The 13,573-nt window shown below is 48.4% G+C and overlaps 2 protein-coding genes across 2 annotated transcripts; both read right to left on the bottom strand.

The window, feature by feature from the left end:
- Positions 1 to 6,294: 6,294 nt before the first annotated feature.
- On the bottom strand, positions 6,295 to 7,829 carry LOC112890626. The gene is made up of 3 exons (XM_025957481.1): positions 7,335 to 7,829; positions 6,979 to 7,031; positions 6,295 to 6,721 (listed from the first exon to the last, which is right to left on the bottom strand). The coding sequence occupies exons 1-3, from the start codon at positions 7,827 to 7,829 to the stop codon at positions 6,295 to 6,297; spliced, it is 975 nt and encodes a 324-aa protein (XP_025813266.1).
- A 1,355-nt stretch (positions 7,830 to 9,184) lies between these two features.
- LOC112890625 lies at positions 9,185 to 10,805 on the bottom strand. Its single transcript, XM_025957480.1, has 3 exons — positions 10,338 to 10,805; positions 9,752 to 10,031; positions 9,185 to 9,228 (listed from the first exon to the last, which is right to left on the bottom strand). The coding sequence occupies exons 1-3, from the start codon at positions 10,803 to 10,805 to the stop codon at positions 9,185 to 9,187; spliced, it is 792 nt and encodes a 263-aa protein (XP_025813265.1).
- Positions 10,806 to 13,573: the final 2,768 nt, after the last annotated feature.

Here is a 13,573-nt window from a genome sequence, read left to right as displayed (position 1 = left end):
TTGCAGCCTGCGTGATTGCGTCCGCCAGTCCACCCTCTGCAGTTCTGCTGTCGCGGCCTCCGTTCTTGCGGGCTTGCGGCAATGCGGCGTTGCGTTAGGTCTAGCGCAGGCGGCGGCGATGTTCTGCTGGAGAGTAGAGAGAATTTGGATGGTGCGAGACGTGGGTCCTGGAAGGTCGATCGTCGGGCGCAAGGCATCGAAGACCCAACCCAAGGAAGTCACGTAGACTAGACACACGTAGACAGGTGGGCTGCTGATCGCTGATCCGTTTTGGGCCTTAGGCAGGCCTGCAAAATTGTTATTAATCTTTTTATTAATAGTTAATGTACTAAAATTTGGAGGCCCCAACCAAAACGAGGCCCTATACCATCGCTCCAGATGCGCTGCTCCAGCGACGGGCCTGCGGTTAGCCTCGCTCGTTTCGCGGCGCGCGACATTGGCCTGTTCACTAGCTTACTATTGGATTGGAAGGCTACGACGTACGCGTGCCAGGAATCGTGCTTGGTCTTAGAATAGGACCTTTTTTACTTCAACTTGTTCACGCCTTATTATTATATATAGAAGTCGCCGCATGTTCTCATCCGCATCATCTCCAAATAGGAGATCTTCCAGCGCGCAGATATGATCATCTACGAAAGGGAGAGACCCTTCCAGCCCCCAGATATGATCATCTCCGAATAGGAGACCTTCCAGCGCACGATATGATGCAGAGGCCAGTGGAACACCTATAGTAAGACAACGCGTTGAAACATAAACAAGCAGGCGGTGCGCTCTCACGGCATAGTATTTTTCTTTCTCATTTTCATATATTTACTAGTAAATATGCTCGTGCATTGCTACGAGAAAATATATAAATATATATATTGATTAGTATATAAATATATTTTATATATTTTATAATAATATGGTATGTGTCGAGCGAGGATTTTAATCCTTTTCTATTTTACTCTCCAATTGCTAATTCTAAATGGTTTTGGACTTTTAACTCAACAAACGGTCACCTGGATTCCGATTAGAACTTCGGTTGATGGATCAAGAAATCATTGCTTACATTTTCTTCCAAAATATTTTACTTTCCTCTATTTTTCCCTTCTAATTTTATCTCTATACATATTTAGTTATTTTTTTCCTTCTAAACTTTAGGTAGACATTCCTAATTCATTTTCCATAATTCAATATCATCGTCTACTTATTGATTACTATGTATACTAATGTATACTAATGTGCATATGTTTTTTCCATTCATATCTTTATTCTCATTTTTCTATTTTTTGTTCTTCTTATAATCCTTTGATGTATAATGTTTATTTCTATTTTTGTTTCCTTCCTTTTTCATTCTAAATCTCATGTGGATATCTATTCTTAAAATTGAAACTCTTCTTTTTTATATATTCTATACTAATTTATTCGCCTAATTTGTTCGTGAAATAATTTATTTACTTTATATACTAACTTATTCAGCACCTGTTCATATTCTGTTTATCTAAAAAATTAATTTACTTGTGATGTGGATGAAGTTTGTCCTTCATGTCAAATTATTTATCAACGTCTAACTAATTTGTTCGTAATATTAAATTATTTGTTCATTTTTAGACTAATTTGTTCGGTGATGTTGACTCATTTATTTGTGATATTCAATTTTTATTGTTTATCCTATACAATCAAATATTCATGGTGTTTAATCTTTTGTTCATGCTACACTATTATTTGTGTGCTATGTTTAATATTTTGCATGTTGTTTGATTATTTGTTCCCAGTCATCGAAATTAATTATTTCATATTAAAATTTACCTTTAAAAGAATATCTTGCAAACATAGGCAACTGTGATCTTATTATGAAGATCTTATCATAATAATATAATGATGCAATCTAAATTTATTTTAGATGGTTGGTTTAATATCTATACAATATTTATTTTAGAATTTGCATGCACGTGGATGATATCATTATATTTATCTTCTCTTGCAAGCATACACTAACTCTCTCTCCTTAACATCAGTAGTCTCATAACTAATAAAATATGTAGGGATGAGTCGCTGTCCGCAGTGGATACATGTATACATTTATCCGTGCAATTGCGCTGAATTATTGGGCTCCGGTTCATCCAATACCGTACCAATTAACCGCTTCAGGATGGTTTACGGTAGTGTCCCCTCAGGTGACGTCTAGCGACACCCGGATCTCACTGAAGTATATCCGGTGTAGAAAAGGGAAATGCAATCCTTTTCCTTCTCCACATGGCCTAATACTAAGGTTAGTGGCATCTCTAGAGATCTTCCAATAAGTCTTTTCTATCTCCTCTCTTTAATTCTACGCCTGATCATGGGTCGGGTCAGGTTCGAATTGGGTTTAAAAAACTCAGTATTTTTTCTTCAATCCGAGTCCGGCCCAATCCGACCTCGGATTTTTCGATCTGAGCCTGACCCGATCACCCAACACGTGACGTGTCAGATCGGGTTAAAGAAATATAGTATTTTTTCTTTGATCTGAACCCGGCCCAATCCGATCATCAGACCGGATTTTTCAGTCTAAGCCTGACCCGACACGTGGTGGGTCAGATCGGATTGGATTAAACCCTATTTTTATGTACTTCCGATTGAGTCGAGTTTTTTTTTGGAGGGGGGGGGGATTTTGGCCCGAGCCCAGCCCACATATTGATCGGGTCGGTCGGGTCTTTTTTCGGGCGAGTCAGATCAGATTCGTCAGGTCATCCGAACCCGTGATCAAGTATTTTAATCCTAACTGCTATGGGTAATATAAGTTATGTTGTTCTTCTAGGATCTATGCATTTTGATAAAATAATTCGATCGTAAATGATATAAAATTATATTACGCACAATGAATAATTCTATTTAAGAAAAAATTGCCTGGAGTAAAACGGCCTCCACAGCCCAGCCCGCGTTCTCGAGAGTAGGCCCAGCAGCTACCCCCGGGAAAACGGCCCAACGGACGGAAAGGAAGTGAGCGCGCAATTTTGAATTTCAAATTACCCCGCGCGTAAGATTCTTGCGGCGGGACGCCAGGAAGGCCCGAGCAGAAAAGAGGGAAGCGAAGAGAAGAAGGCGGAGTTGACCAACCGAGCAGACGCAGCTGGCAACGATGAAGTTCAAGATGTTTTTTTGACGACGCCGGGGCGACATAGATCATAGATGCCGGGACTAGCCATGTGAACGGAAAAACGGTGGCGGAGGAACCGAGCGGCAGAAATTGAGAGCGGAGCATGGAAAGGAACGATCCAGAACTCAGAGCTGGAAGGGGTGTCGTCGGAGGTGCTAGCCGTAGCAGGAACCGAGAGTGAGTGGAAGTGCAGGAGAGCAAGCTCAGCGAAGGACACACCTGGTGGAGCGGAGTTCGACGCGCGCGCGTGGCTCGCCGCCTCGCGCTCGGCGCTCGTCATACCGGCGCGCAGCAACCTGCTTGCCTAGCGGGAGCTGCCTGTCGCTTGTCGTCCTCGTCGAGCCGCGGCCGCTATTTGGCATTTGCTCCCTTGACGCTCGGGCGACGGTCAGGATGCCCCTAGGCCCTGGAGGGGCGGTGTTGCGGTCTTGCGGAGCGCCGACCGGGAGTGGAACCGTGGCGCCCAGCGAACGGAGGGATGGGATGAGGTTCTCTGGTAGAGGAGGAATGAGGAGGAGGGGAGGGTGATGAGAGTCGAGGGTACAGTGGAGGTTCCAACGGCCGGGCAGCGGAGGAGCAGGCCGGCGCGGGGAGTTCCGTGGACGCGAGCGAGCGAGGAGCTCATCCCAGGAGCGGTTTTTCATCCGGACAACTTGGATCGGAGGGAGATGGAGGAGGGGACGGAAGCGAAGGCGGCGCGGATGGAGTACTCATCGGCGGCGGCGTTCGTGGAGGGCGGCGCCCAGGACGCCTGCAGCATCTGCCTCGAGGCCTTCTCCGACAGCGGGCCCCTCCGGGGTACTCCTTCCTGCTGCCCTGCGGCCATGCTGAAGGAAATTGGTCTTTGGATTTGGGTTGTTCGGCCTCTTTAACACGCTTGCTCTTTCTTGTTTGTGCTTGGCGCAGGTGACCAGCTGCAAACACGAGGTCCACATCCAAGGCGTTCTTGAGTGGTGAGCAGCTGCTCTGTAACAGATTCCTGCAGTTCTTCAGGTTCTTTTCATATCTGCGTTGCTAGGGTCATAGTGGTTGCGTCTAGGACTGCACAGCTCTTCAATTGTGTTGCCATGTACTCGCTGGTAATCTTGGATGAGTGATAAATGCACCACTAATCTGAATCGGATGGATTGCGATCTCTGCTCTGAAATGTTTGGTTGTCAGTTGCCAGCATTGGTGTATTACATGTGTATTGTAATTGCATTATGCTTTATTATCCTTAACTGTTACTCCCTCCGTCCTAGTATATAAGGCGTAACCACATCTATAGATCAAGGAATATATTTAATTCTCTCTATCAACACTAGTATTACAGCATCGATGTACGTGCGTATAGAGAGGACGCGCCTTATATTATAGGACTTGAGTAAAAAGTGGTTACGCCTTGTATATTAGGACGGAGGGAGTACTTCTGAATTCTGATGCATTTTGATTGATCTTGTAGCATTGTAGGTGCCAAAGAAGTTCCTAGTGTCCCATGTGTTGGCAGGCAATCAGCATGAAGGACCCTATGAGGTAGAAATTCTACTATACCAATGCATCGACTGAACTTCAGTTTACGATTACAGCTTGGTCTGACTTGGATTTCTTGCCTACCGCAGCCAAGAGCTCCTTGAGGCTGTCGAGGAAGAGCGGAATGTGCAAGAAAATCATGCTTGTACAACAACTATTTTTTGCCAGCCTCTGCTAGTCTGCTTGGAGATTATGAGGTGTGGTACATGCTGATATTCATATTTGGGAGTGTGCTTCCAGTAATGGCAAATGATGGCACGCCTAGTGATATTCAGATTTTGAGGTCTGGGGGAAAATATATTCTACTTTCTACCTTGTTCAGTTATTGCATTATTGAGTTATTGGTTCACTTGTGAGTTGTGAGGATGCTGAAGTGAGGTGAGAGCAGCGCGACTGTTATGTTTGGGCGTCGAGGATGAGGCAGGGGCATTTTAACTTTTCAAGGAAAGCGATGGCCTCCTGGTGGACGGTGGACGGTGTACCAGCTGTCAGCCAGCCCTCCAGCCACTGTCATGTGGGCCCAGCGCTCCAGTCCCTACTAGTAGTCGCTATCGGCAACACGCAGGCGCTCCAGTGCCTTAGGAAGCCCAACACGCAGGCGTCCGAGGCCCAATTCACGGTGTTTCTCAATATTGTTGACAGCATAATGCCCCACTCATTTCCTGACAACAATATTGAGAAACGGGATCACACAAACTTTAAGCCTGTAGCCTTTGGTGTATCAGAAGCAAGGTGCAGAGTAAGCAGCAACATCTATTTATCACCCAGCAGAGATGGAAGATGCTAACTACAACCACTGTTACTGTCCAAATAGTTCGAGCACATGATGCTTTCAGTAATTTTCAAGTTCTGAAACATCTAGGCCAATTCAAACAGCATCCATCCAGTCAGCAGAAGGCATCATGCCATCATTCCTAGTTTCTTACTACCAAAAATAGGAGGACTTGCAGAGTTTTCTGAACCTATTGCACCCCAAGAAGTACAGCCATTTCTCATCTCATTGTATCAGAAGCAGCAATGCGTTCCATTTCTGAAGAGGTGAACCGTGATGTTCTTGCAATCTTGCCAGAAGTCTTGCTCTCGTATTCCTCTACGCTGCATCAACATCTGGGTGCCGCAATGTCAAAGCTGCTGCATTCACGAGGGAACAAGGAAAAAACATACAGTTAGGCACTAGCAGCATGCTGTAGCTGTTGCAGCAGTTCAAAATAAAACATTCAGCATAGGATCAAGATATTGGTTGGCAGGTGTAAAGAAAACTGAATTCGCAAGGGAACAAGGAAAAAACAGTGACAAGTTAGGCACTAGGCAGCATGCATTGGTGTTGCTATAGCTAAAAAAAAGGAAAAAAAAGAACAAATTGGGTGACAAGTGAGAAAAAATACTGAGATTTCGCGCAACTTGTTTTTCTGCACTAATGCGATAATATATTAATATACGAATCGAGTAATTTCTTATGAATTTTCTCAGACACGAAAGACAAGAAGGCAATACTACATGCAGAAACTGCATATTCAGAACTGCAGAGCTCTCTGAACATCTGAGCTTCTATTGCCATCAGTGTGACACTACGATCTATTGAACATCTGACATGCAGGAAAGGATTTACTGATCTCTCATGGTAAATTCCAAACTACAGAACAGCCGTATTCAAGCTACCCTGTTGCTCAATTCCCATCGGTATGATCAACTGAACACCTTTCATGAGAACACAAACAGATAACAGGTTCCGCAATGGCTACTGAAACAACTGCAAAGCTTTCACCTTCTGACCCGGTGGTAAAGACAACGATCTCCATGGGCTGCTCATCGGCAGGCAGGTCGATGACCAGAGGGGTCAGCCGCCCCTGCGAGCCGGCCAGCACGCAGAGCGTGATCCGGTGGAAATTCTCGCGCAGCTGGTTCGCCAGGTCGCCCGTCAGGTGGAACAAGGACCGGCCGGAGAACCCGTACGTTCTCCTGTCGAGCGGGTCGAACTTCCCTTGGTTGTTCGCCCGCATGTAGATGATCGTCCGCCGCAACACCACTCCACGGGGAAGCTGTTGCAATGCAACACTGGTGTTCAGGACAGCACTGGCAACTGAATGGACAAATCTAAACACATGTCGCAAAGAGAACAGAATGTTCAGAGTTTCAGACCCACCCAGATAACTAATCCTGATTGTGATGTGGCAAGATCAGAAAATCAAGAACTGCACTGGGCACTCAACTAAGAACCCCATGCTTTCAGAACACCACGGACTAATGCAGATTAACTAAAGGAAGACAAATTCATAAGGCAGTCGTAGTTGTTAATCCTACCTTATTAGGGGCATTTTGCAAGAAGATGGCAAGTTTTGGTCATCTGGTACGAAATGGGGCGGCGAAAAGGGCTAGTCTGATGACTCTGATCAAGAACTGCTCCCTAAATGCAGAGGACCAAGGATTCAAGAACCCAAAACCACTGCGGCCAACAGAACTGAAACCAGGACTTTTGACAGAAAGCAGTAGTGATCTTGGCACAAAATGTACCAAGAATTGCGTGAATATCAGGCAGAACTCAGAAACTGACAGCATCAGCAACAACGGAGGATCATCAAGTCTCATTATTTCGCGTCTTCTTGCAAATTGACTAGAACTTTCGCAGAATCGACAGATTTCAAGAACCATGCGCCGCGTCCCCCCAAATCAGCTGGAGAGTTCCAAGGAAAGGGGACGGCGAGCTCACCTCAGTTGGGCCTGGAAGGACTGGCGGCGCCTGTCTCAGGGGGATGGGCTCGACCACCCGATGCATCATCGTGCCGGCGTTGTCCATGTCGACATAGACGGGGGAGCGCAAGACGGGGTTCCAGGTGGCGGCGCGGAGGAGGCGGTTGGAGACGTGGAGCATGAGGACGTCGTCGGCCTCGTCCGCCACCCTGACGGCCTCCCAGAGGACGTCGCCCTGCTCCGGGGCGTCGTAGGCGGCCTGGACGGCGGTGTGGCCGGCGTAGACCAGCGACACCCGCTGGGGCGAGAGGGCGAGGTACCGGCCGTAGGCGGCGCTGTGGAGGAGGACGTAGCCGCCGCCGCCGCGCCGGACCCGGTGCACCCGCCACGCCGTGTTCAGGGACGCGCGGCGCGGGCTCAGGGAGACGCGCGCCCCGTCCTCGTCGGCGTGGAGGTACGCGCCGTGCATGCGGTTCCGCAGCCGCACGTGCGTCCCGTCACCAAAGAACTCCATCGCTGCTCGGCTGGTGGCGGCGCTGCTGCTTCCGAGGGTCGACAGCGGACGGCGGCGAGGGAGCGGGTTTCTTGATTTCTTGGCGCTGTCGCGAGGGAGAGGCGAGGAGAGAGCAGAACAGGTGTTCGTTGCGACGGTTACGTTTGGGCGCCGAGGCGGGGCAGGGAATTTCAAGCGACGGTCTCCTGTCTGGAGCCTGGAGGGCTCGCACGCGTCGTAGGTCGGTGGCTGGTTGCTGCACATGCCACCTGGCAACCGGCAGGTGGGGCCAGTCAGGTTCGGGCTTTCAATCAGCCATCGCTGCTGCCATTGCCCTGTGGGGCCATGAACGATCGAGCTCCTACCTGTCAGGGATCAAGTTCGAGTCCGACGCGAACAAAGGCTCATGCAGGTCGCAATTCTTGCTGCGTACACCTGACTGAATTCAGCCTCTCGAGTCTCGATTCTTTCTGCTGGAACGAGGTCGTTGATCGGCCAAATCAAATCAGAGTTTTCTTCGCGGCGTTGTTCATGCAGCTGTGAGGATACCGGAAGCCTGAAACTAGGAGACCCTCATTGCAAGTGCACGTTCAGATATGAAGCTTTCGATTGTGCTCTTTGGGGGCAAGGGCAAACCGGTCCTTGTCCTCATTCTCCACTGCAAGGTGAGCAGAGCAGTCTACTTGGGTCTTGGGGACGACACCGGAGAGATGGGCAGTGAACTGTTATATGCATCTCAAATGAACTGCAGATACAAGTATACTACATAGAGCTGAGAGCCTGAGATGTTGCTTCCATTCAACTTTTTGTGCTTGCCTAGATGCAGCAAATGTTTCAAATATATCTTTGGACAGCAGTTGTAGTTGTGCTTGTAAAAGCAAGAAAAGAGGGCGTAATATCAACAATGCACCTTCATCTAAAAAAAACTCAAATTACACGTTCAGAAAATGTGCACTATCTTATTTTGAAAAAAATAGTGTGCAAACTTTTTCAGCATCATGCCCCACTGGTTTCCTGACAATATATCGAGAAACGTTGGTAGAAGTAGAACTGTGACTTTCAGTTTAGGAGCAAAGGTGCAGAGGAAACATCAATATGTATTGGTATTATCACCAAACAGAAAGGTGGTAAGTACAACAATGTTACTGTTTAAAAGTGTAGGTTCTCAAACTGAAGGGACAGTGACTTCAAGGACTTCCGATCAGCAGAACGCATCAAGCCTACTACCAGAACCAGGAGTTCATGAGTTTTCTGAAGCAGTCAGAGTACAGCCAGTTCTCTTCTCATTGTATCCGAAGCTGCGAAGCAATGATAAATTCGGTTTCGGAAGAGATGAACTGTGATGTTGTTGTCAGAAGTCATGCTCTCATATTCCTCTACGCATCAACATCTGGGTACACTAACTCCTGACCCTGAGCAGCTGAATTCACAAGGGAACATGGCACAGTTAGGCACTAGGCAGCATGCACTGTGTTGCAATGCAACAGCACAAAATAAGTCATTCCTTACAAGATCAACATCGCATTTGTTATCAAATCAGTAAATACTTTCTATATGAATTTTCTTAAACACAAGTCGAAACCAAAAATCCAAGTACATTATACTACCTGAAGCAACCACATATTCAAAACTCATTATCTCAAACAAAACATATTCCAAGCTACAGAAGGTCTCTGAACACCTAAGCTAGAGCTAGAGTAAGCAAGTCACAGCTTCTGTTGTCATCAGTACAGCACTAGTTCTATTGAGCATGTCACTTGCAGGAACAATTTTACCGATCTCTCGCAGCAAATTACTTGCATATGAGCAATGGTACACAGTATTCAAGCTAGTCATCTACTCTATTCTCGTCACTATGATCAACCGAACACCTTTCATGAGAAGTGGAACAGATAACAAGTGCTGCGCAGACTGACTACTAAAGGAAACTGCAGAGTTCTCACCTGGTGACCCGGCGGTGAGGACGACGATGTCCATTGCCTCCTCGTTGGCAGGCAGGTCGACGACCAGAGGGGTCAGCCGCCCCTGGGAGCCTGCCCGCAAGCACAGCTTGATGCCGAAGAACCGCTCGCGCAGAAGGATCGACAGGACGCCCGTCAGCTGGAACACGGACCGGCCGTAGAAAATGAACCTCCTCCTGGCAAGCGGGTGCGGGTCGAAGTTGCCGTCATCGTCCGCCCGCACGTAGGCGATCGTCCGCCACAGCACCATTGGACGGGAGAGCTGTTGCGATGGACATCAAAACAAGCAGACAACAATGGTGAGCGGTAACTGAATGCACAAATCTGAATTCACGTTGCAGACAACATAATAGGCAGAATTCAGTAATAAACAGGTTCGGTAACAAAGGAGGAAAATCTGGCACGAACGGATTCTACAATTTCTCCCAGGAGAATCAAATCATCAAGTTTCAGTAGTTTCCGCAAATTGGCTAAAAAATTCGAACACTCGATTGATTTCATGAACCCTACTCGGCTACTCCGACCAAATGGATGCGAGGAGTTCAGAGGAGGGGGACGGCGAGCTCACCGGAACTGGAGCTGGAAGGACCGGCGGCCTCCGCCTCGGGGGGATGGCCTCGACCACCCAATGCGTGCGCCGGGTGTCGTGGCTGTCGTTGTCCCCGGTGACGCCGACGAAGGACGTGCCGTCCCTGCCGTGGCGCAAGAGGACGTCGTCACCCTCGTCCCCCGCCCTGACGACCACCCAGAGGACGTCGTCCTGGTCCGGGGCGTCGTAGGTGCGCAGGACGGGGCGGCGGCCGCGGCCCTGCGGCGCGGACCGGGCCCGGAGGGCGAGGTACCGGCCGTAGGCGGCGCTGCGGAGGAGCACGTAGGCGGCGCCGTCGCGCGCGACGCGGTGCACGCCCCACGCCGCGCTCAGCGGCGCGCGCTGCGGGCTCGTGGAGACACCCGCCCCGTCCCCGTCGGCGTGGAGGTACGTGCCGTGGACGCGGCTCCGCAGCCGCACGTGCGTCCCGTCGGGGAAGAGCTCCATCGATCGCCCGGCGGGTGGCGGCGCTGCTGCTGCCGGGGCGGAGGCGGACGGCGGCGTGGGAGCGGCGCTGTGTTGCAAGGGGGAGGGTGGGAGAGGAGCGAGCAGAGCAGGGCAGGGCAGGTGTTCGTTGCGCGACGGCTCCGTTTCGGCGCCGACGCGGGGCAATTCAAGGCGACGGCCGACGGGCTCTGGTGGAGGACTCGCGAGTGCAGGTCGGTCCTTGGGCTGCTGGCAACCGACTGGTGGGGCCAGTGAGCCACGGTGCCACTGGCTTGTGGGGCCATGGACGGTGGAGTCCCTCCCTCGTTCGTGCCCACCGCTGCTAACTTGCTTCGCGAACTTGTGTCGAACTGTTGCGATTCTTGCTACGTGAATTCAGCCCCCCTCTCGAGTCTCATTTCTTTCTGCGGCAACGAGGTTGCTGGTCGGCCAGATCAAATCAGTGCTCCAGACGGAAGTGCCTTACCTGCTGTCAACCTTTGTCGCCTGTGCAATCCCGCAGAGATGAACAGCAGAGCTTGTTGTCACAAGTCCTTCTATCATACGCCTATAGAAAAAAAAACTGCAAATACAAGTAACAAGTACTATACTATGGAGCTGAGATTGCTTCCATTCTACTGTTTCTGCTCATCTAGATGCAGCAAATATTTTACTGATATCTAATTTGGACAGAAAATAGCTGTGCTTGTAAAAGCAAGGAGCAGGTTATTGTTGGGTTGCCTAATGTCAACAGCGTACTTCTTCATTTCAAAGGAAAACACATACTCCTATTACACTTCTAAAAATGTGCACTCTATACTAGACCTTTTTTTTCAGCATAATTTTCCACTATTTCCTGACAATACATCGAGAAAAGGTGTTATAGCTGTGATTTCAGTCTAGGACTGAAAGCTAGGTTCAGGTTACATTGACTGTACCCTTTGATGCATTACGAGCGTGGTGCAGAGTAAACAGTATTTTATATTCATATTATCATCATCAAACAGAGATTAAGGTGGTAGCTGCAAGCAATGCAGAATCATATTTGCATTATTTCCACATAACTGTTGACCAATTTGTAAGTTCTGAAATTAGAAGGCCAATTCAAACCGCCTCTGCTCAGCGCATTGCATTAAACTTACTACCAAAAACAGAAAGAGTTCCTACATTTTCTGAAGGCATCCGATGCATTGATTCGTTTGATTTCTGAAGAGATGAACTATGGTGTTCTTGTCACAAGTCTTGCTCTAGTATTCCTCTACAGTGCAACAACATCTAGGTACACTAACCCCTGGTGCCTGAATTCACAAGGGAACAAAGAAAAACAGTTGCACAGTTAGGCACTAGGCAACAAGGATTGTGTTGCAACATCTCAATATGATTCATTCAGTAACAAGATCAACATAAGTTGACAAGTGATAAAAACTAGAACTTCTAAACGGGTTATTGGCACAACTTAAACAAAGAAAAACAGTGAGGCATTAGGTAACAGGATGAGTCTTCTCTGCAGTTACTGAATATGAGTCATTCAGTAACTAACTAGATCAGCATATTAATTGATAAAAAACTATAACTTCTAGATGGCGAATCAAATTATCTGCAAAACTTACTATTTTTCAGAACAGATGTTTAATACATAAATCTGATACTTTCTGTATGAATTTTCTTAAACACAAATCGAACCAAAAAATCCAAGTAGACAATACTACCTGCAGCAACGACATATTCAAACCAGTAAGCAAGTTATAAATTGTCATCAGTACAACACTATGATCTACTGAAAACATGACTTGCATGAACAATTTTAAAGATCCCTCACTGCAAATTCCAAACTACAGAACAGCCGTGAGCTTATGAACACACTGCAGCATTCAAGCTAGTTTTGATCAATGCTACTATTGTCTTCTCCTAAGTCAAGTTACCGACTGCTCTGCGGATAAGTTTTATAAAACTGTAATGCCAAACTTGTACATTTGTTTCTTGAAGTTGACGATTCATAGGGTATCAATTTGAGTATGGGGATTAGGGCCGGGTTTAGGGTTCAGTGTACCTTTTTTTCAAAAAAAAAGAAGAAAATTGAGTATGGGGAGATAATATAGTGCTGGGAGGCGTACCTTTAACCTTTGCACCGTCAAGAGTCACGTCAAGGCATGTGACTGAGCTACAACGCTTGAGGATGAGCATGCTACCATCGTTATTGCGCTGCTCACCGCAATGAACGGCTCGGTGACAGTAATGTGACCACAGATACAGCTTGACGACACGCACGCACGGCAAGTCTCCATCGACCTCGATCCGCCTAGGCGAGCACCTTAGTTGGAACAACAAGACCCCGAGCTCCCGGTGGTACAGCTTGTCTACGTGCAGAACCCGGAGGCGAGGGGTCCTCAGCTCCAGCGCCACCACGTTGACGTCCTCCACCCACAGCTCCGAGAGCAGCTCAGCTTCAATTCGAGCCGCGACGCTTCGCTGAAGTTGGGGAACCGGAGCCTGGCCACGCGCAGCCTCTGCAGAAGCGGGCAGCTCGCCGGCGATACGAGGCGGGCGAAGAGGCGAGCGCCGCCGTCTACGATCTTGATCCTCTCGAGCGAGAGATCCGTGAGCGATGCGAATTTCATGGCGGCGGGGAGCCGGAGTCTCGCGCGGCCTAATCCCAAGCGCATGGTCTCCAGGCTTGCAGGGCTAGGGAGGTCATCGTCAAGGAGCACCACCACTGGCTTCTTGCCACCGTTGCCGTTCTTGCCGCCATGGTCCTCGTCGTCGTAGTCACAGTACATTCCGAAAAGGTT

The sequence above is a fragment of the Panicum hallii genome, chromosome 4 (genome assembly GCF_002211085.1).
Source record: "Panicum hallii strain FIL2 chromosome 4, PHallii_v3.1, whole genome shotgun sequence".
In the NCBI taxonomy this organism is placed as follows: Eukaryota; Viridiplantae; Streptophyta; class Magnoliopsida; order Poales; family Poaceae; genus Panicum; species Panicum hallii.
The sequence above is the reverse complement of the archived record's forward strand: the minus strand, read 5'-3'. Positions and strand labels throughout refer to the sequence as shown.